The sequence below is a fragment of the Bombyx mandarina genome, chromosome 08 (assembly GCF_030267445.1).
Source record: "Bombyx mandarina strain Sakado chromosome 08, ASM3026744v2".
NCBI lineage: Eukaryota > Metazoa > Arthropoda > Insecta > Lepidoptera > Bombycidae > Bombyx > Bombyx mandarina.
Genome location: NC_143215.1, coordinates 9442776 through 9467477, shown reverse-complemented (window position 1 = coordinate 9467477; position 24702 = coordinate 9442776). Strand labels below are relative to the sequence as shown.

The 24702-nt window shown below is 35.2% G+C and overlaps 1 protein-coding gene across 9 annotated transcripts in view; it reads left to right on the top strand.

Moving 5' to 3' along the window:
- Liprin-gamma (liprin protein kazrin) overlaps window positions 1-24312 on the top strand; it is a 106919-nt gene extending 82607 nt beyond the window's left edge. For 2 of the 9 annotated variants that reach the window (XM_089729210.1, XM_089729206.1), the window contains exons 5-20: window positions 2015-2136; window positions 3734-3899; window positions 6118-6245; window positions 8023-8199; window positions 9716-9860; window positions 10192-10335; window positions 13243-13333; window positions 13754-13950; window positions 14135-14325; window positions 15443-15652; window positions 16850-17008; window positions 18129-18252; window positions 18331-18475; window positions 20502-20613; window positions 20905-21200; window positions 22046-24312. In XM_089729210.1, the coding sequence (XP_089585336.1) occupies window positions 2015-2136; window positions 3734-3899; window positions 6118-6245; window positions 8023-8199; window positions 9716-9860; window positions 10192-10335; window positions 13243-13333; window positions 13754-13950; window positions 14135-14325; window positions 15443-15652; window positions 16850-17008; window positions 18129-18252; window positions 18331-18475; window positions 20502-20613; window positions 20905-21200; window positions 22046-22190 (2552 nt within the window). In that variant the 3' untranslated portion in view covers window positions 22191-24312. Of the gene's footprint in view, window positions 1-2014; window positions 2137-3733; window positions 3900-6117; window positions 6246-8022; window positions 8200-9715; window positions 9861-10191; window positions 10336-13242; window positions 13334-13753; window positions 13951-14134; window positions 14326-15442; window positions 15653-16849; window positions 17009-18128; window positions 18253-18330; window positions 18476-18873; window positions 19846-20501; window positions 20614-20904; window positions 21201-22045 lie in introns of those variants that run through there. The other 7 variants (XM_089729211.1, XM_089729209.1, XM_089729207.1 and 4 more) reach the window with 7 other exon arrangements.
- The last annotated feature ends 390 nt before the right edge of the window (window positions 24313-24702 follow it).

Sequence of the window (24702 nt, the reverse complement as noted above, 5' to 3'; positions counted from 1 at the left end):
CAAGCTGCTCTGCACTCGTTTTACGCAAGAGCATCCGGGTGATGGAAGGCCGGCTATCCTCGACCCACGCTGGTTCTGGCCCAGCGGGGTATTCCGTAGGGTAACCCACTCTAACCGGCGCCATCTAGGCGGGCTTCGGACAGTCTGCCAACCGAGAGGGCTGGTGGTCGTGGCGCCGACGACCGCCAGTCCGGCGTCCCGAGGGGGAGGGTGATGGGAGAGATGTGCTCCGCACTAAACGCTTCACTTTCCCCCCTTTGCCTTGTCATGAGTTCTGTCTCATGCGAGGTTTGGACGTTGGTTGTTGAGCGACAGGAGGTTTTAGTCAGTTCGACTCTGACATACCCCGCCCAGTATCCCCAGAAAAGGGCGGAAGTCCGGCGATTTCCTCCTGACCAAAAAAAAAAAAACAAAAAAAGGCCATATCGTGCTTTATTTCTTTTGATTGTGTTTGAAGCCAAATTAAAAAAATAGATCCTTTAAAGAGTTCCTATCCAACTCTTCCTGATGTTCAATGAAGTAATAAAACACCTACAAATTGCAGAATGTACAAACAAAACAAGCCTTTTTTTTATTTCCAACGACATGAATGATATGGGTTGTAAGTAGTGGGTGCACCCATACATTGCAGCGTGATCGCCTGAATAATATCTTTGTTACTAATGAGTCGGCTGCCTTAGGGAATAAGCTCATTTTCCGACCCTGCAAGCACAGTCGACTCTGCAAGAAAGAAACTTCCACTACGATGCTGCAATTTGTCATTTAATTCTTCTAGCGACTTTTCATTAACAATACTTATTAAAAACTTTCAGTAGTACCATGATTGCTTTGCTCGTTTGTGGATCTTTCGCTTTGTATATTTTTAAAAGATGATTCAAGATGTTGATATAACAAATTATATGAAACAATAGGAGTTTCGCATTCACGTTAGCATATTTTGCGAGAGAAACATATTTTGTTTTAACGATTGTATTACTTTCTTGTTGTATTGAATTTTGTTTCTTTTGATGGAGTCTCTCATTCAAATATTTCGAGCGACGACAGAGTTTCTCATCAGGGAAACGATCGGGACGTGCCCGCTTCGTCATTATGTATAGGAAAATTAATAGATCTCACTCGGAACGAATATTACGACGAGGTAGACGCGATGCGCACCTGCGGCCGGGTACGTGACATGTGTAACATTCAATCGATTTGTCTGGACAGACCAACCCTTTCGTGGATCGAAAACTTTGTCATAGTAACATTGATGGCGCCATAACCAATCCGTTTTATGTAACTTTAGTGCGCGGTATGCTGAACTTTTCATATTACTCTCTAGTACGACAGCTAATAATGAGGGTTAGGACTTGGGCCCTTGAACGTTTAACAAGGAAAACTTTGTGCAAGTAAAGCTATTAACAAGACAGTGTCGGCGAGTAAACAAATTCTAAATTAGCAAGCTAAGCCGAAACGAATTTAAATAGCTCAGTTGATTTCAATTTTATACGGGTTTTATTGGTTATTTTCATTGAAAAAAATTCACCAAAAGCCTGAATAAGGCAATTATCAAATGTAATCATTATTAATAACGCACGTTGTACAGAAAAATAGAAAAATGCTTCAGTTTTTTTTACTGAAATTTATAAATTTATTAGCTGACTCGGCAGACTTCGTTGTGCCTCAATCGATAAATAAAAGACCTAAGCTTTTGTATAAAATAAACTTAAAACAAACAAAAGGAATCCATCGGACGGGGGACGCATTAAAGGAAAAACAAAATTGTTATTTTATTGAATTCCGAGCATTTTCAACCTTTTAAACCTTCTCTGAACTTCCACAAATAATTAAGGACCAAAATTAGCCAAATCGGTCCAGCCGTTCTCGAATTTTAGCGAGACTAACGAACAGCAATTCATTTTTATATATAGAGAAGATTTATACTTAAATAGACTATCTATTCAATAGTGAGCATGTAGTACCTCTTCCAAATTACTAATGTATATATATAACACAAACCACATATTTTAACCAGAGGCTGCATCACCAGGCGCTCGTTCGGACAGATCTCGTCAAGAGGAAATACCGGCATCCCCTGGGATGCTAACAGGGGCGCAATTAGCTCGCCGGCTTAGAATGGAAAACGAACGATTACAGGTATAAACTAGAACCTTAATTAAACACCAAGACAGAACGTATTATATTACATACAACAAGAAGAAATACCTACATCTAGCTCCACAAGTCCGTCTAATTGGAGGTATGTTTCCTAAGGTTACGTTGTTAATTTTAGCAATGTAGGTAGAATCCATTGTTGTTAACGAAATTCATTAAATTTATGTCAAGTATATTGTAGTATTTAAGTGATATATTAAGTCTATTATAGTTTTTACCTTAGAGAAAGATTGAATGTTACGATCAGAAATGGTTTGTGAGCTTGGAAAGGTATTATTTAAAAATACCCTGCTAATTTCTATCGCGTAGCAGTTATCCGTTTGGTTTTGAGACGTGTGGCAATCGTTATATTATACAATTGAGACTTAGACTTCATGCCTCAAGGTGGCGGTATTCAAATTGCGATATCTATGGGCTCCGATAACCAATTAATACTAGATGGACTTGACAAACGTTTCCAAGTCAAATTAAAAATACAGCAAATAGGCAGCGGCTTGGCTCTGCCCCTGGCATTGCTGAAGTCCATGGGCAACGGTAACCACTCACCATCAGGTGGGCCGTATGCTCGTCTGCCTACAAGGGTAATAAAAAATAAAAAACTGTTCGTAAATAGAAGTTAAGCAGGAATATTCCGTAAACAAAAGACGGATTTGAATATCGGCATAGTTTTACAGCATGGTACATACCGAAAGACTTCAAAGTTTCCCATTCGTAACATTTCACCCATTTCTATCACGAAATGGCCTAATATATCGATAACGCTTTCCACTCGGCCGGTCTTGAGTGTTTTCGGTAAGTGAGTCAAATACCCAGAGTTTGTTACTTTCATAACGGCTCTCGGTAACCTTTTGGTCTTGCAGATTAATAATGTATTTTGGATCAACTAAACTTTATGAATTTCTCGAGTAAACAAAACTACGCATTGTTTCATATAATGTAGTCAGCGGAGGCATATTTTTATTTTTCAGTAACTCAAAATTGTTTTTATTACAATAACTTAGCCTGTGTTTCTAATTCATACAATAATACTATATAGTTTGTTCTTTTTTTTTTTTTGGAAAGAATATTTTGTGATCTATCAAAAACGAATATGTAAATAAATATGTTTGATTTCATCTAACAAACATCAATCGTTTTTTTAACCGGCTTCAAAAAGGAGGAGGTTCTCAAATCAAATCTATGCTTTTTTTATGTCTGTTACCTCATAGCTTTTGACTGGGTGAATCGATTTTGCAGATTCTTTTTTTTATTAGAAAGCTGACGCTTCCCGTGTGGTCCCGTTACAATTTAGCCCAGTTCTGATAATGGTATCCATGAGAAAACCATATCAGTCTTAAATTTTCATTAAGTACGTGCGCGACAAATAGATGAATAACTCAATAACTCAATATCACGCCAACCGATTTCGATGATTATTGTTTTTAGTGTATATATGAATTTGTTTTGGTATCTTTTTTTCTATTTGAAGTCGGCTTTTGTTAAGGCACGTCTATTTATTTTCTATCAGAAATACAGTATAGAAATACAGTATAGCAGTACAGTTTTATAAATAATTAGAATTTTTGTTTTTATTTCGAAGGCGGAATTGACAAGAGTACGCCGACTACTGGTGGCAGCTGCTGAAAGGGGAGAAGCTGGCAACGCTCTTCTCGAGAGAACAAAAGATGATGAATCACAAGAAACAATCGCTTTGGACCCTCAGCAGCTTGAAAAGGAACTACTCTTAGCTAGAGAAGCTGTCAACTGTGAGTAAACACAAATCACCCGTTTAAATAATAAATTGGCAACCATAAGGTAAAATATCACTTCTATAAGGCTGAGGCTAAAGGCTGAGGCTGAAGAAACGGCTTTATATTCATGGTTCGTTTCACTTTAGTCTAATATGCTAGCGTTATGTACTTCCCAAGTCTTTCCAAGTCAATAAGGACTTCATGATTTTATGACTACTATTACATCATACATCACGGTGATCGTCTCATCGTCAAAAACACGAAAAACAAAAATCGTTTTTAGACTTTCAGGAATCATTCGGAACATTCACGAAATTAGATTACATCGTAAAATCAACGATGCGATAAAATCGACAGTTTCAACTCGAAACTTGTAACGCGAACCGATAAAAGAAGCTAAATCTGGTCCCACCTGACTCCACAGTAACTTCTTCACACAATAATCCGATCCGATCCCATAAAAGTGGCCAATTTGTTGAGTGCCGTTCACGATAGCTACCCGTGTAGTAAGCCGACGTTTTGATAAACTATACTCATAATACAGGGGGTACCTGCTGAAGTGAGGGCACTATCAGTAAAGGCCTCACGTATTTCCGAGTGTGGCGTCTGCCGTAACTACTGCTGACGTTTTCTCTAATGTCATTAACGTGACGAAGTATGACTTTGATACGCTACACGCGTTTTTGATCTGAATAATGTGTCTGATATTTAATACATTAATATGTCTGTTTTGTGATTAAATATTAATTCATGACGGCATTACATGATTTTATCATTTTTAAATTGAATAATTTTGTGAATAATTACTTTAGTTAATACTATTGAGACATAAAGAAAAAATTAAAAACAATTACAAACAAATTTATATCGAGGGGTGAAAAGCTATTTGGTTTAAGCGACATTTTGCTTCATTTATATTTTTAATTATAGGTGCGTTTTATTTAGTATTAGCATTAACATTTCGATGTTTTAATTGAACTTCAGTTAAGTTTACTCCATTGAAATAGCTGAAAAAGTTTTTTGTCATGATATTTATTCCAAAATTTAAACTTTAAATGGCTTTTCTATAAAGTTGCAAAAATGTTGCTTAAGCTAAATAGCCTTACACCTCTCGAATTATAAATGCGTACTCGTTAAGATTAATTTAATGAATTCCAAAAGTGTACTGGCCCCTGGTCTTTTAAAACTATCACTAGTACCAATTTTGTAAGTTCATCAGTAGACCAGATCGATAATGTCACATTATTGTAATTTTATTAGGGCAAACAGTTGACAACTTTCATGAGGACACAGTACGATAAGTGTCTGAAAAATGAATTGAATTGTTCCAGTAGATACATAAGGTGATCCTATAAATCATATTATTAACACATACAAAATCATGAAAAAAAATGTGTGGTCACTAATATTCTCAATAAAAAAATATGCTAAAAATAATAAATACACTTCTATCATGACAAAACGCAATTAATGCGAATTCCTCACATATTAAAACCACAAAACAAATCAAAAGCATTCATCCCCATCCTCAATTTATCCCTTTGATTCCAACATTTTATATCAATACCTCTAAGCAATGTACATGTTACGTTGAGTTGCATTTCATCTTGACGCTGGTGCATTTTCGTAGATTTAAAGCCCTCGAGATTCGATTCAAATTTTGCAATCTGCACTCGCTTACTTTACCACTTTGATCCTTCTACAAGCGAGTTACCGTTTTGAACTAGTCAGATTTATTGGGCACTAGAGATCTCGGAATAGAAATGGCTTTATATTCAAGGTTCGTTTCACTTTAATCTAATATGTGAGCGTTATGTAATAAATAATATAATAAATATTTTACTAACAATCACGCCACGTTAACTGGTCCCGTGATAAGTTCGTAAAGAACTTGTCTTACAGGTACCAGATAACGGATATAAATGTAAGATTTTTATTATACACATACATATATTTAATATACATCCATAACCCTGGAAAAGACATTAATATTTATTATACAAATATCTTCCCTTGGCGGGATTCGAACCCGCGACGCCCTTGTGTAGTGACCATGTCACTTACCACTACACCAGACGGCCGCTAATGTACTTCCCAAGCCTTTCCAAGTCAATAAGGACATCGTGATTTTACGACTACTATTTGTAATGTTCAAATAGCAAAGTGATTGTTTTCGATCACATGGAATTTAGTATATACTTTAGACAACAAATTGAAAAGCCTTCCTTTTCAGCTCTAAAGGCGGATAAGAAAAGGTTAAAAGCAGAGAAATTCGATTTGTTGAATCAAATGAAACAACTCTACGCTACACTTGAAGACAAAGAGAAGGAATTGCGTGATTTCATAAGGAATTATGAACAGGTACATGTAGTTTTGGTGTAATGGTGGTCGTGAGCCTGCACTGGTGGATACCACCACACTGGCCATTTTGGCCGCGAAGCAGTTTGAAGAGTGGGGTACCCTTGAACTGTAAAAACTGAGACTCAAAACTCGTGTCTCAAGCTGAGCGGCGGCATTGGCGTGGTTGATGTCTATAGACTCGGGTGACAACTTATCATCGGGTAGACCGTGAACTTGTTCACCAAAATTAGTAATTAAAAAGTTTTAATAGATATATTTTTGTGTTGTCCTTGCATTTTGAATAATTCGGTTCTAACACTACATAAGACAGATAAACTAAGTACAAGTATACAACGTATTTTAAACATTCATAATAAGTATCTATATATTAATACGTGAAGCAAAAACTTTGTACCCCTTTTTACGACAATTGCGCGGACGGAGGAATATGAAATTTCCCACACTTATAGAGAATATAGAAAAGGAATGCTGAATGTTAATTTTTTTTTAGTTAGGCATAAATAATACATTAAATCAATAAAAAAACATTACACACACTACCATGTATTTGTCACACACACGCATACATACTATCGAGTCAAACTTTTCTTATTGCTTGTAGTCTATTGTAAAATTGAGAGTTGTTAGATTAAATATTTGTTTGTCTTTATTAATATTTGTCTACAGTGTAGTCTTGACGAAATCTGTGATTATAAAAGTATAATATTCTTTGACAATAGAATCATAATAGTGTACAAACTTATAATTTCAATTAATTATAGCCGAATTTCGACTACGGGAGGGCCACTAGCTATTTTAAAAATATTAACTAAACTAATTTGTTCTGCATCTAATCTCAAAATCAGGTTGAGAAACACGCGCCCAAACAAACCTACAGCTATTTCCTTTTATTCGTCTCTAGAGTATACCAGAAGCTTTAGTAGGAACTATTTATGTTAAATTTGTAAACCAGGGAAACAGCTCTGCCAAAACTTGACGTTAATTGCTTACCCGAATTCGCTGGATAAATCCTTGTTTTAGTAAAGTCGTTTTAGGATTAACAAGTTGTCCTGAAACCGTCGAAGCCCACGTCAAACATTTAACAATCTGTTTGACGTTGTTTTGTTTCCTTAGTTCAATATTGACGTAAACAAAGACCGCACAACACACTCAAGATACACATAGTGATGGAATTAGTATGAACTTCTAGCTACTAGATAATTAACGATGTTTTTAACGTGGTTTATAAGCTTTTATTCTTAATGGGTAATTGCTTAACCTAGTTCACGCCCTACAGGAGACATGAGATAGAATTCTCGATTGTATAACAACTACCCCTTCCTTCAGTTTGAAACTCATTACTGTTTCGCAATAGAAACCGGTAGGTTGGTGGTATCCATCCGGGCTCACAAGAGTACAATCCTGGCATAAGAACAATCGACCTTTATTCTACTAAGCAAGTACTTAGTTATGAGACTTTTTTTCCTACCTATGCTGATAGCCTTAAAAGGCTATTTCAGCTTCGTCCTAGCATGTAGGTGAGCTTACGGGGCTCAAACCGGAGTGATGCTAACACTGGCCCTAGCAAGAGCAGCGCTTCGCAGAATCTACCTCCGGATCGGAAACGCGACCCACTAAGATCCGGTGAGAAACTCAGTGGGCTGTGTCTGTAAGTTAATTCGCTCGTCGAGCCCTTCGTTGCAAGCGACGGGTTCGACGAAGACGGTAACCTGTGCTTGTGGTACATCATATTAGTATTCGATCTGTCTCTAATAATATTCAAACGTTCTTCGTTTAGATGCGTTCAAGAGGTGGCGCTTCTTCTGCTCTCGGAGCGGAGAGAGCAGAGAGGGAGCGTGAGCGGGCCGCGCTCTTACGGCACGCTAGGGATGAGGCCGAGCGAAGTTTGCAACTGGCTGCTGCACTCAGCGCTAGGGACACTCAACTCAGACATGCCAGGGAACAACTCTTTGAGGTGACTCAATCAATGATTAAATACTTTTGCTAAACGACGGAAGGATTTTAATACGCTTTTATTAGCTTCAGACGTATTGTGTTTGTGACGGAATCTTTGAACATGATTTTGATGTTGATCCCCCCCAAAATGTCGGATTAACTCGAAATTTGGTATACTTATTAAAGACCGATGACAATTCAAGATTTTAAAAAAATAGAAAAAACAAAATTGTGAAAATTTAAATTCAACTAAAAATGAAAAATAAATAATAGCTTAAAAAAACTAACAAAATACGCTGAAAAACAGAATATAAATTGTAATAAATTTGAGTTAAAAATAGTGTAAGAAAAAATGTTTTTATTGTAAAAAAGCGTGGGGTGCTTTTCAGGATATTATCAAATTAACCCTTCTACACATATCTGTTCATAACATATTTATTACTACTGATACCATGCACCCCACGCTTTTGTTCGTCTTAATAAATTATGTACTCTAAAATTAGGATTCCTCAAAAAAAAATAACTGTAAAGGTTTTGTTATTCTAACTATTTTGGTGAAGAGAAGGTAGGGTAGGATCCAAAACCTTCGAGTTTAATTAAAATGGAACATTAATTAGAACGTCCGTTTCCAAAAACATTACGACCATTCATTACAATTTGCAGGTACGAGAAAATAATGTACGAACGTTTAACCGACAAATGATAAGTGCAATCTCCGAAGTGCTCTGAATTTACGGTCGGCCGCTGTTAATACGAGTGTTTTGGCAACACCGAAATATTCAATGTTCGAATTTCGTCCTCTTGTCACTGGGCCTGTAAATCATTATTCTGAACGAAAATAAAAATGTCCGTATTTTTATTGATGAATACCTCAATGGCAGTAACATTGTCCATAGAATAATAATAAATAAAAAATAATATCGACAGGACAAGCGCTATGATGAATAGCTACAGTGATTGGCGGCGTTGGAATCCATCCATCACCAGCTGCGGTGCTAATTACAATTGCAAATAGCTTTTGTTATAAATTGCAAAGAAAGTTATATTTTTCCTGGTTTTATTGCTACAACTAGACCATTTTCAATAATGTTGATTTTGTAATGTTCTTTCAATTCGTAATCTTGATTAACAATGATTAACTATCGATATAAAAATGATAAATAAGATTTCTCATATTCGACGACTTTGGAAGGATTGACTGAAATTTGATGAATGGAAGGTCTCGTGCATTTCGAATTGCCTGAATTGATTTAATAAACGCTCGATTCTCCTTGGAATTTAAGCCCGATTTTCAGTTGCATTACCCACTAATCACTAAACTAACGAGGTCATCGTTATTAAGACTGTAGATAGATTTAATAAATGAAAAAAAATGTGTTTAGGTAATTATTCATAATACTGATTCAAGATAATTTCTGAATCAATTGTGAGGTCGAAATTACGAGAACAATTAAAGTTAATATACGTAAATCTTTACTGATTTTTTTATAGTAATTACCGTTTGAAATATCTGAAGATTCTTTTAATTTGCTTAGGCAAGACGACAGCTACAAGCAGCCGGGTGTCTGTCTGAAGGCGAAAGTGTGGCATCACTAGGCATCGGACCTCCGATGTTATTGGGAGGACCTACAGGTCTGATCGGGGACAGAGGCAGTTGTAGTGCAGATTCTGGAGTAAGAGGTAACGACTCTCTTAAAATATTATCCGGGAACACTTTAAGCCATATTTTTGTAGAATGATTGGGAATATCGTTTCCTTGTTGACTCCATTTTCTCATTACAAATGTCTCTTTTTAATTTTTGTGGTGTTAACTTTGATTTTGTAACCTTTAACCGTTATTTAAATGCTGTTTTTAAGCAATAATTAGAATTACTAACCTTTAATTTGTATAATAAATTTCTGTGATTTGTGATTTTTTATTTGCTGTAGTTATTAAAACTATTGAAGATTGATTGAAATTCACTGTAACGATTTTTAATATAAGTATATAAGTACGTAAAGTATAAATTAGTAACAGGTAGCAGCGATGGAGGTGCCACTTCAGTATGCGGAGGCAACCTATCAGATTCCACAGCGGAAGGATTACCTCCGACTATTGACTCATATGACACCGATGGTGCGTCTTTGGTATCATCCGCGCATCACATTTATCAATGTAAGCAACAATATAAAGTTTTCCATACATCATTTTAGTTTCACTCCAATTACGCAAGTTTTAGTACTTTCTGTGTATTTTGTTTAATACAAGTACAATACTAGACGATGACCGAGCTTGGCTCGGTATTTCTTTTTTTTTATAAATTGTTTAGTTTAGAAATTATAATTAAATACGAATTACATATTGATAAAATGATGAAATATTCCAAGATCGTTTAGGCATTTTATAATATAAATAAACAATTCATTTTAAACCTTAAACCAAACACTCCTTGGCTTCGGGTGGCTTAACAACGCCATCTGCTGAAATAGCTTTAGTGTTATTGTGTCTTGTCAATTTTGAAAAATAGTATTATTATTCGCCAATAGATGTCGGGAAAAGTCATAAAGTTGATTATCGATAAAGTTAATTATTGAAAACACGAATAAAACAACATTTTCTGAAAAGAAATCGTAGCTAGATCGATTTATCGCCCCCGAAATCCCCCGTATACTAAATTTTATAAAAATCGTCGGGCCGTTTCCGAGATTCAGATTATATATATACAAGAATTGCTCGTTTAAAGGTATAAGATTAAAATTATCACGTTGATTCGATTCAATTTCGTAATTCCGTTAATACTCAATTCGAAATCTAGAATCTTATCTTAGAAGTCGTCGTGGCCTAACGGATTAGACGTCCGGTGCATTCGTATCGAGCGATGCAACGGTGTTCGAATCCCGCAGGCGGGTACCAATTTTTCTAATGAAATATGTACTTAACAAATGTTCACGATTGGCTTCCACGGTGAAGGAATAACATCGTGTAATAAAAATGAAACCCGCAAAATTATGAATGCGTAATTACTGGTGGTAGGACCTCTTGTGAGTCCGCGCGGGTGGGTACCACCACCCTGCCTATTTCTGCCGTGAAGCAGTAATGCGTTTCGGTTTGAAGGGTGGGGCAGCCGTTGTAACTATACTTGAGACCTTAGAACTTATATCTCAAGGTGGGTGGCGCATTTACGTTGTGGATGTCTATGGGCTCCAGGACACCAGGTGGGCTGTGAGCTCGTCCACCCATCTAAGCAAAAAAAAAAAAAAAAAATCGAAGTCTAATTATCCAAAGATTACCAATGTTATATTTACTTCTCCATATCTTTTGTATTCGATATGATATAAACTAGGAACATTTAGATTTAAACACAAGATACTTAGCACCTTCTCTTACCGAAAGTTAAAAATCAAACGAAGAATTTGTTCTCCTAATCGTCGACTTGGTTTGATTTTTTAAATTCAATCATTGTAATTGATTTACAATAAAAACAAGTTAAACCCAATTAGTTGATTGGCACTCGACAGCCTTTATTTTATTCCTTTGTTACCAATTATACAGAACCATATAATTTTTACTTGCTAATTGTATTTATTTGGTTTTATCGTAATAGGGTTAAAATGACAAGTTTGTGTTTTAATGATAAGACAACTTTAAATTAAAATTAAAATTACGTTATCCCATAGTTTTCCAATTTGTTATTAGAACAAAATTTTAAGAATGAACTTAACTAGTTCTCTAGCATTTCTAAAGTCCAAGATAATCTTGCACAGGTGGATCACAACCATGAATACATGGCCCGGACAAAAAAAAGGCTTAAAAAACCAAAAAAAGAAATTATGTTTCCTGCTTCATTAATTTTACTCTTTATAACCTGTATTTAACGTTCACAGCATCTGTTACAATTTATTATTTTACGGCACAAGTTTACTAGAGTAATAATATTGTTTAATAACATTTTTACATCGAGCCACGTAATTTTATATATTATATTTAAAAGCAGACCAAACCAGAAAATAATTTAGTAGGTCCTTTCTCTAATAATTGGAGGCCGAAATTCGAAAATTTACTCATTCATTCAAAAGCAATTTTCTAAAACAATATTGTAGTAGTAGATTCGCCTCCGAATCCTGTGTAATTATCACTTAAAAAAAAGGCTTTTTTTATTGCGTTTACCTTTTATGTAAAATACTGAACTCGTGGATATTTAATCAAGAGAAAGTATCATTGGGATTCTTCAAGAATGACATATGATATGACCGATGAGACTGGGTAGTTTTCTCAAAATAGTCATATGAAACCACCAAATTTATACGTCATTTGTTTACAAAACGGCATCGGGGAATTGGAATATAACGTGTATAATACGTGCAATGGAAACATAAGATTGGATGTACTTTTATTAAAATCGATTCGGGTGTAATTTTTTTTGTTTTTCTTCCATTAATGTGATATGAAGAAATATGGTCCTAAAACGATCACTTCAATATCTACTCAAATATTAACACTTACTGTCTCATTAAAGCTTTCAATTCAAAAGTTCAATTGCAACGCGTCAGTAAGGCATTCTTTTAATGGCAGATAAATCTCTAAAAATGGATATTCAATTTTATATCGCTAATATTTATTGTTGACTTGGTTTGGCTTTTTTGCGTATATTTAGTCACTTACGTGAATATTATAATTATAAAATGAGTTTGATAGCATTTTGATTCTAATTGGTTACGTTTTCAATTATATATTTCTGTTATCTCCCTCTCTATTTTTATTTCTTTGCATTTTTACACGTAAACATAACGTACCTAATGTGTTGTCAGAAATATACTGTGTGCTATTTCGTTAAATTATTTATAGTTAATGTGAAATTGTTATATTTTTTTGGGATAGCAACATCGCAGATAATTAGGGCAGTGTCGTGATTATTAATTTAAAAAGGTACTTAGAGTAAATGCGCAGTAAAAACATCTTGCTATTTCACTCACAAACCCTCTAACTTTAATGGTGATTTGAATAGAAACAACATCTCTATTTATGTATTTATTTACAACTAGTATTGTGTGTATAGTATTTTTTATTTAATTTTATTCATAGTGGGCACTCCACGAGACTGCAGTCCTACAGTGTCACCGCACAACAGCGGATCGCCATTCACACGATCAATTGATGCAGGATCATTGTCAAGGTATTTATCTTTTACTTGTATGTAAATTGTTTACATTGCTTTTTTAAATGTACGCCATCAATTTAATTCGCATAAATAATATGAATCATTTTTTTTTTTCATTTGTCATCATTTATTTCATTTGTTCTTTGCGAGAACGCACTCAATAGTTCTTTTCGTATTCCTTTAATATACAATCCCAAATTCACAACATGTGATTATACGGAGAATCATCTCTCTCTCTCTCTCTCTCTCTCTCTCTCTCTGTTTACTCGGTCCCTTATTGCTGAGGATCGTGACTCTGTTTGATTCCGTCAACTAGCTGTCTCCATCGCTATTTCAATCAACTACCAGTCCAAAAATAGACTTGTTTCGTGTTAGAACGTTAATTAATAAAATTTGTTAGAAAGTACAGCGTTTTATGATATGGTGTAACATTAGGTCAGTGGAACAGCTATCGAGCCCTGGTGAATGCGAGGCAGCACTTGTGGGGGGTCTGCGAGGGCGCTCGGGGGGCAGCGCGGGTAGTAAAGGTGCCCGTGGTCGAGGCTCTGCGTGGGGATCTATATCCCGCGTATTTGCAAGGAGCCGACACCGTACCAAATCAGGCAGCGCAGCTGTGAGCGGCCATGAAAGTGGTGAGACTAGAGAAAAGTGCTATTCATCAATAATATTCATCATCGAAGATTCGGAATTTAAAATGAATTAATTACGCCCATTTCATTGCCAATTAATAATTCTGGATCTCTTCCTTTCAAACTTTCTGTTAACAAATTTGTGTATCGAAATCGAAGTCAAGCTATGTATTATTTTTATACCCAGAACCAGTATACGCGGGTACCGGTAGTACGACCCGTGCATGGTCGCCGCTAAGTAGCGAAGCAGCTCTCCGCGAGGCAGCTTCCCAGCCTTTAGCAAGGTGGCGCACACCGGCAATCATAGCGTGGCTAGAACTGGCTTTAGGAATGCCACAATATGCAGCTGCAATAGCGGATAACGTCAAAAGTGGCAAGGTTTGTTTACCAACGCAATGTGAACTTTTTTTGTTAATTATAAAGTACGGCCGTACTCGCCCGCTTCGCTGGGCATTTAAAATTAACATTATTATTTATTGTCATTATTATTAGACAGTCCAAAACTCATATAAATATTAGCCTATCCATTAAGTACATATATATTCTACCTGGATACCAAGTTTCAAGTCAATCGCGTGCATAATTCAGTAGTTATAACGGACATCCCTAAAAACCACTGTAGATTTATATATTAGTATAGATTACGCTACTAATAATTCAATAGAGTTTTTTTGTGTTTTTTTAATGCTATCAATTAGGTCCCGTGGAAGGTCATTCTAGATAAAAATGCCTTGTTGTACATAAAAAACATAATGGATAGTTGGTTATTTTATCTTTTACCATTATGTTTAACCCATATCCCCTAAAAGAAGCAATGTTTTTCAAGTAGATAATATATTATGTTTATGCATAAATATGACCACTGTGGCACTGACATGAATTAGTAAATGGTAAGTAAGGACGAATAAGTGCCAGTTTTAATGCAGTCTACAGTATATTGTATGCGTAGCACCATGAGCCTATTTTTTTGTTTTCGTCTCAGAGTAGTATTTTTTTCCAACAGTACAACAGTGACAATTAAATAACTGAAGCTTCGACCTTATGTGGTCATGGTTAGTGATGATAATCCGGATAATTGACTGTTCTTCCGATAATCGCAGCAGCTACGATTGTATATTACATATTACGAAAGTTTTTGAAAAAAATACTGGTATACAATTCAACAACGTAAAATCCGTATCACGTTTTTCTCAGTAAATAATGAACGAAATAAAGAATATTTAATATTACTCCCGTGCCCATTCATTATCCGAAATACGTTCATTTTATTAGATTTGTATGGAAATGAGGACCCGATACAAAATTTCGTGAAATTTATCGGGACCTTTGTTTGTGAGCGTTGATATCTGATTTATATTATACCTAAGTAAGGCCGGGAATGATATTTACATTGTAAACCAAAAATTTGAAAATCGCAAATAACAACCTGAACATATTAGTGATATAGAGAATGACGCGACATTAGCGTCAAATATTGTGTTCTGGTTGGTTCTAGATCCGTGCTTTGAATGGGCAGGTTCTGCTCGAGTTGACGGATGCAGATCTGGAAGTCGGACTGGGGATCTCACAGCCGATGCACCGCAAGAAGCTGCGTCTTGCTATCGAAGAACGAAGACGACCAGACTTGGTCAGGAATCCGACAATAGGTCAGCTCAGCCACGCTTGGGTCGCCGCGGAATGGTTACCAGATTTGGGCCTTTCTCAGGTGAGTTTTAAGAATTAGGACTTGCATTGAGTACGAGGGTATGTGAGCTCTAATAACCACGCACGAGATCTCGAATTTGAAGCACAAAATTTACATACTCTAAACTTTCAATTAATTTTTTTTTTTTTTTATTGCTTAGATGAGTGGACGAGCTCACAGTCCACCTGGTGTTAAGTGGTTATTGGAGCCCATAGACATCTACGACGTAAATGCGCCACGCACCTTGAGATATAAGTTCTGAGGTCTCAAGTATAGTTACATATTATGTAGTATACAATATGGTCTTATTGTTCTAGCTTTTAATTTACTAGCGGTACATTTCGATAGGGCGATGAAAGAAATTTCGGAAGTTTCATTAACTACGTTTTATTACTACTTGATCTCATTACGTCTTCTTTACAACTCTGTAACTACACAATTAGTGAAGTTTCGGCAAATCTCTAATTACGGTGCACTGGGGTCGAGTGAATCATCAAAATTATGTGGTCCCTTTTCTGTTCAATTGCAACTACATAAGACACGAACTGCGAGGATTAGATAATTGTACTATTCAACCGAAGGGGAGATCGCATGAAAGTAATTACCAAACTTGCTTGATCCTCGTCAATTCTCATCCATTCAATCTTAATCTTGACCAATAAATGTCGAAGTATTACGGACACATGCATTCCCCCTGTCTGTGAAATGGAAATTTGTTAAATGATCAGGAATAGATATACTTGATGTAAGTGCGCATAGATATTCCCCATCCTGTGTTTCAGCCACGAAATCAGACATGGAGATTAGGGCAACTGCTACTTCAATGCAACTTAGACCTCCATCCCTTATCTTGTGGTGGTTAGGAAAATTTACGTTATGGTGTTATTTGCGAAATTAGTTACCACATTAATTAGCCGCAAAGGAAAATTACTAAATTTGCATCGTAGATTATTTTATGTCTTCTTTTTTTTCTCCCCCTTATCCCACTAGGTGGGGTAGGCATAACTAATTTTTCTCTTCCATTCTCTTCTATCAGCCGTCATCTCAACACCCACTCCTTTCTCTCTCATATCGCCATTCACACACTCCATCCATGTCTTCTTCTATCGACCTCTTTCCCCTCTACCTTACACTACAATTTCCATGCATCTCCTAGTCACTTGCATGTATTACGCTAACTCCTGAAATAGCTACTTATATGTAACAATCAATACGCAGTATGCTGAGTCATTCCTGGCTAACCTGGTGGATGCCCGCATGCTCGACACTATAAGCAAGAAAGAGTTAGAGAAATACCTCGGAGTTACAAGGAAGTTCCATCAGGCCTCCATTGTTCACGGCATTCATCTGCTGAGGATAATGAAATACGATCGACAAGTATGTAAAACTTTCAATTACAGCGCACATTTATTTGTTATCGTATTGTAAATATTATTATTTGAGGGGTTTTTACCACAATTTTTAATTTTAATGTTTTCCCTATATTCATAAGATTAAATCAGAACTCCAGTAAAATAATACTATTTATAAAGTTTCAGTGTGTTCATTATATTTAAGCTTATATTTTAAATCTTTTATTTATACCCTGCCTTAAAATATAAATCATTTATTTAAAAAAAAAAAACTAAATTCGTGTAATTATTCCTATTGACATGTACAAAAGCTAATTACGATTCAACGGTAAAATAATTCAATTATCAACGTAATCAACATTGTATGAGGAACAGTCGACAATGATTGATCACGATAACTTTTCTAATTGATAATTTGATTGATTGAAGTGAATTGAAAATTAAATTCCTCGTCGGTTCATAACAAGAATATAATGCAAAATTTTCCACTTGAATTCTTAAGCAAAATATGGATGTTGTAATGAGAAATCCCTTTCGCGTCCCTTTTCGATAAGGAGAACGAGATAAGAGACGAGTGCAAATGAGCGATTATCCACTGAACTGGTGCGAAATGTTCTGTTTCCAACGCGACCCTCGTACAAACACTCATTAATCATTAGCGCTCTTCTCTTTGTACTTCATTTGACTAAAAATCAGTGATGTCTCTCGTTTTTTGAAGTGAAAACTTCTTTAGAATCGTTGTGATTTCAAACCGGATGCAACGGAAAAAACGACAGGTAAGAGACACAAATACAAAAATGTGTAGGATGAAGCCAGAAAAGAATGAGACAGAAATATACATACTATTTAATACAGCGCCATCTGTGAGATTTTTAATACTAACGTGTGTATGAAAGCTCTTGTAGTGAATTTTAATTTAGGATTATACGTGAAATTAAAATATCAATTCACAGAGGGCGCTACCTTACAATTATTTACTAATGACAAAATTTTACATATACTTAAGACGTTTAGGATAATTGTATTTTAATTTTGGAAGGTTTCACTTCTACCACGTGTGAATTGCACACATGTATTTTTTTTTTTAACAAAATGAATCACTTAGTGTCGTTTTTTCTTTGAATAATTGTAAGAGTTTTCTGCAGGCTCTGGCGGTGAGACGTCACCAGTGTGAGAACGTAGACGCGGACCCCCTGGTTTGGACCAATCACAGATTTATGCGGTGGGCCCATAATATTGATTTAGGTGAATTCGCTGACAATCTCAAAGGTATGATTTAATGAACATTTAATCAGGCAGGCAACATTTTTGGATTTCCATACATGGTCTATTTGAATGTTATGTTAGATAGTGGAGTCCATGGCGGCCTGGTAGTACTGGAGCCGTCCTTCACAGGAGAAACAATGGCCACCGCTCTGGGTATTCCACCGTCTAAGAGCATTATTAGGAGACATTTAGTGGCTGAGTTTGATGCCCTTGTAATTCCTGCGAGGTAAGTAAGGCATCAACTGCATCTTTTTATTTAAACAATATAACACTTGCTTTTCTTATCTAAATTATAAAGAGAGAAAAATCAAATTTACCTAAAAGTAAAACGTATGATTTAGTTTGAGAATGAAATTGTCAAACATTAAAACAAGCAAATGTTATGTTCTTCACACAAATAGTTTCACCTGAATGATTTCTTGAAAACAATTTGTGGCGAAAGCACTGTGTCCAATGCAATTATTACCGTCCAAGCATAAGGGAAATATATAAGGAGTGGTAAATGAAAAGTTAAAAATATTTAACTATAATGAGTAAGAATGAGCACTGCATGTTATCACGAAGCCACAGTCCCTGTAGGTGAGCAAACTGTAGTTGATTATAATGTGAGGTACAATCCTGCAGGTATACGATATTTTGCCAGGTGGAAGAACTGCAAGTGGAGGCTGCCCGAGTATCCATGCTATCCACAAAACAAAGATAAACCAACAAAAACTAAGAAAATCTCCTTCAAATTATAATTAAACTATCGCTTCGAAGCCCAAATAATAATCTTGTATCTATTTAAAGTTACTCGTATCGAATGTTTGTAAAGTAGCTACTATTTTTACACAGTGTTTTATTTTGCGTTAGAGTTTTGTAACTATTTCGTGTTTCTCGAGACACGCATTTCTTCTGAACGAAAACTAATTGAGCGGTGAAGACTGATGCGTTACTTTAAGACTTGTTCGTCTTTTCGAAAGACAATCAAGGAACGTGAAAGTGGTCGGAAAATTCACCAAGTTCTCTGTGCGTTCGCCTTTATCGAAATTAGATTCGATGTTTGAACATTCTACCCCCTAGGGCTCCCGTCAAAGCGTAGATTAGATTTGTCACGTTAACGTTTACTCGTCGATCGATTTCGTAAAATTAGTAAAATTTTATGTATACAAAAGCTAGTTTGGTAAATTAAAGCATTAAATGCTTCACTTTTACGATTAGGGGGTGAATAATAACCTAAACGGCATTCATTCGTAATGATTAAACTCCGTTTTAATTCTTAAACGAACGTTTTAAATTTCCTTCAATAATATATACCTCAAGGTATTACTCCGAACAATTCGTAATAATAGCTTTAGGACTATAACAATAATAGCGTTTACCGATACTCTAAGATAGTTAGTTATATGTCTATGTTTTTGAATTGTTTATATTCAAACTGTAAAGTTACGTTGTACGTTAGGTTCTCGTGTATTATCATTTGAACTATAAATGTGAATAAAATAATATGAAAACTACACAAAGTACAGGTCGTCCAGTCAGTATTATTTATTCATCATCCCTTAGTCGGCGATCCTTGCATCAAGACGGAACGGTAACGATCACTTTATCGATACATCATGAATGCCTCTGTCGTCATTAGACCGCACATTCAATCTCTGGCCACGTTTTCTTCTTCCATACGTTTCATTATCAAACAATTCATTTCAGACATCGTGATTTTTAATGCTTGCGTTTAGTTTCCTTTATTTTAGTCGATTAAAACTATCGATGTTGTCGTATTATTATAGTAAGGAACAGGACTGGAATGTAAAAAAAAAAAAAAAAATTACAGATCATCTATTTACAGTACTGTTCTTTATTACAGAATAATGTGTTTTCATATTATTTTGTTTGATCATATTTGTTCACGAGCATGACCCGTATCATTTCGAGCAATGTGCCTCATGCTTATTGTGTCCGCAAAAAAAAAAAAAAAACATAAATTGTCATCTCACTTTGTTACTATCTTTTTAGATACCAGTTGGACACAAAAATATATATATACAGATAGGAACAAAGACTGAATTTGTTGCCAAGTTCTAAATATATGGCAAATCCGTAAAAGACAATCTGCATGTGAGCTTTTTGTGTTAGCGGAAGTCGTGAAAGTTTGCTAGCCAAGAAAAAAAAACTTAAACAAATTCTATGATGTAAACAGCTCTGCCTGGCTTACGTATTCTCTGCGTGTTTATCATAATTTAGTTATGAAATGCTTTTTTTTATTATTCCAGAAACATGTTTGGCCACCAAATAAGAATTTTGGGGAGACCATTTTCAAGGTCTGTTGCCACTGGATTACCTGGGATTGACCTCAGCGGAGAGTCAAGGCGACATAGTCTACGGGTAAATTATTAGCTAAAACAACTAAATGTATATTTAACGAAAATTTATGAATCTCTTGTCGGTGACTCACAAAAGTCTGTGAAAGGAATAAATAAATATGTATAGCTGTGTATTTTGTTAGGGCCTCCAAAAGACACAAAAATAATACTTTATCAACATCACTATTCAGCTAATACTAACCACGAACACTAAATATAATAAAAAATACCGTAGTTTCTACTATATCTTAATTCATCTTTGAAATGTAGTATCTTATTAATATATGCAAATTTAATTGACGTTGTCTTTCAGGGCTCAATAACTCGTGCTCTAGGGGTACTTAAGCCTAAACACGAACGAACATCCCCTTCAAGTTCTAGCGAGAGCTCCAGCGTGCTCAGTCTCGGTACTCAATCATATTCGTACTCACCTCCTGTGGCGGTACGAACTCTCTCTCAGCTGAGCATGCAGTACGCGCCGCCGCCGACCCTCCAGGAATACGAACCAATATACACACCATTGAGCCTGTATTCTCAATCCAGCGTCTCAACAAGGGACAGCCTACAAAGATTAAATGAAATCAAAGAGAATTCAAACATCATGCATAGGTATGTTAGATGAACATTAAGCGATCACACTTACTCCTTCAAGGCACCAAGATATAATTTTCTATGTATTTGCTTCCGGCAACATAATTAAAGCAAGCCTGTGACTTTGAAAACTAAACGTGTTTGACACCCACTTAACAGGATTTTTACTGGTGGTAGGACCTCTTGTGAGTCCGCACGGGTAAGTACCACCACCCTGCCTATTTCTGCCGTGAAGCAGAAATGCGTTTCGGTTTGAAGGGTGGGGCGGCCGTTGTGACTATACTTGAGACCTTAAAACTTATATCTCAAAGTGGATGGCGCATTCAAGTTGTAGAGGTATATGGGCTCCAGTAATCACTTAACAACCAGGTGGGCTGAGAGCTCTTCCGTCCATGTAAGCAATAAAAAAAAAGGTCCCTACTACCACCCTACCGATTTCTGCCGTGAAGCAGTAATGCATTTCTGTTTGGAAGGTTGAAGCAAACGTTGTACTATAAAACTGGGACTTAGAGTTCGTGTCTCAAAGTGGGTGGCTGCATTTAGATTGTTGACATCTATGGGTTCCGATAGCCACTTAAACCCTATTGGTCCGCTAGCTCGTCAATCCGCCGAAGTAATAAAATGAAAAAACTCGACTCCGAATCTCATGGTATAGTGCTAAAGCTTAATAAGCACTTTACCAAAGAGACAATTTGTTACTATATATGTGATACCTTTTAGTATATTTTAATTCTCCATTCTAATGCCAATATATCATAACAATATCATGTTTTTGTCGTACTTCTGAAATATATCTATGTAGTGGATATTGAACTTTATTTTGAGTTTGGCCTTTGTTTATTTTTCACATGTTTTCTTTAAAGGTACGGACAGAGAGCTGATCAAGCCCACAGAGTGAGTTCCCCCCTACCCAGTAAGTCCGTAGACGACTCCCTCGTCAAACAGAAGAGACACAGACGAGTCAAAAGCATTGGCGATATTAACGCTTCCAGTAAAACTTCTGTTTAGAATCTTAGTCAATTAAATATAATCTTACAGAACGAAAAGCATGACATTTTCATTAAATTTTTAGCATTGTTAAGAAAATAATGATTTAGTTGTAATGATTATTCAGTTTGACTGTTAGTTGTATTTGTTGGTCATTATAGGGCACCAACAGACGACAATTAACAGGTAGTTGAAATGTCCATAATGATTATGAAATTCGGGAGCAAAAAGTAAACAATATTTCAGCTATGTAAATAAGCTTCAACACTCATTCATCTTCTATATATTATCTAACGCACACATAAGCGTCCACGCTAGTAATTTTAGCCAACTTATTCGACATCATTATATGACAGAAAAACTAATTATGTGCTATAAAAAAATTTAAGCATTCTTTAGGAAATTGATAATATAACGTCTCTTGCTAATAAAATGAGCATTCTTGTATTTATGAGCAGTTCCATGAAGCAATATCTCTCGCTCCGAAACTTTAAAACAAATAATGTACAAAATATTCGGATGCAAATATATGAATTGTAATATTTAGTTGCATCTATCAATTGTACTCATACAATGCAAGAAATCAACAGTGATCTTACAAAAAATCGATTCTAGGCAATAAATAAGAAGCGAACGCTTAAAATTTGTACAAACAAACATGATATACAAAGAAATGTTGATTGCAAACCATTAAAATATACTAGATGATATGGGACAATCTTACTTTTCAAGACGTTGGGTTGGGTTGGGAAAGACGTTGAGTACATGAAATTGGTCATTAGGCAACCGAACTCTATTAAAAAATTATCTAAAATAATCAAATTATCTATACGAGATTTTAATTGAATAAAAATGATCATCAATCTATTTAAGATTTTATTAAAATTACTAAATAAATTTATTAAAATAAATACTTTTTAACGTCAAATTAAAAACAACACCAATCATATTGAATGTTGTTAAATTGATATATTGTGGCAAATTCTTGTACAGTCGTGTATGATCCACAATTAACTTGTCCTATATTTTGCCCCCAAATGACGTCAAATGTAAGTTTTGTTCAGTAGAGCTCTGTAGTTTACGTAGCAATTTTGAAAACTGAGAGCTGTCCAATTCCTTGTGACTAAAGTTGATTCACGTGCTTGGACCTGATCAAAAGATTTTTATCCGACTTCAAAAAAAGAAGGTTTGTTACCACAGAAGGCCATCTCTTATAAACTAATTAGAAAATGAAACATTTTTCATTACTTAGGACAGTTAATTTTTTTTTACGTTACGTTACAGTTAGATTTTTCATTAATCAACAGTTTCAACTAGTCTCCATTGAACATTTTCCCATTTCGTCATAATCGGTACAGAAATTTAATTTTAAATCAAATAGGCAACTGAAAAACTGTGTCGTCCAAGTAATCAAAATTGTATATTTTGTTTCTACTGAATATATTTGATTTCTTTCACAATTGAAGTCTGAAATCAATTTTTTTTAACTATTTACCTACATATTGTAGCTTAAACTGTATTCTATATTAAATTTAATGGTATTAAAGGAAGTACAGTCAATCTACTTATATATAGGTATAGCTACATATCATCATAGTCTCTTATTAAATAATTTTCTAGAATATAAATATTGATTTACACTTTAAAAATTTCAACGATAGTAGTTATTCAAGCTTACGTGGCAAAGTGGTCAGAAAAATACCTTAATGATAAAGTTGTCATCACAGTCTTAAAATTATACATGTGTGCACTCACACTTAGATATGTGTGTACTCGTATGTGTATACTATACACTAGTCGGATACTTTAATTTTTTTAAGTGATCGTATTTAAAAATTATATAGTGTATAATATGGACGTATCTACCTATTTTCGTCTCATCGCGATATAAGTATGATTCATATATACTTACTCAAGTAATATAATATTTAAAACTCCATTATAATGTAAGTATCAATAATACATTGTCATCGAGCTTCGATTTTCGACTGATTGTTTTAGTTTCATCTTCTTAGTCATTGTTTTGTGATATGAATAATATTCGAAAAGTTTATTTTTTTGTGATAATGTTCAAGTCATTTACGTTTTATTTTATTGTATTCTTTTGTTTTATATTGGAAATAAAATATTTGAATTCTGATTTTTTTTTGTTTCATTGAGATTATTGAAACTATTTAAAGCCGTGGAAAGCTGGTAAACCGAGAGCTTCACAAATTTAGTGCAACATGCCGTCTTGTACAGAACCCGACAGTCTGTAGTGTCATAAATACAGCAGCGGCAAAACTTTTACCCAACCTTAATACTGGGATAAAAGTAAAAATAGTGAAACACGATACACTGTACACGGACAAAGAAGTGACAAAAGGCTCCATATTTTCAATTTACGACAGTATCAACTTCGTGATAAGAACGTGGTCCTTTTATAAAAGTATGAAGGCCCAAAGACTACCAGCTATTTATTCCAAAGGACGCTAGATAAAAGAAATCGTTTTGTATTTAAGCAATCCTAGGAAAAACATAGATTTTCTTTGAT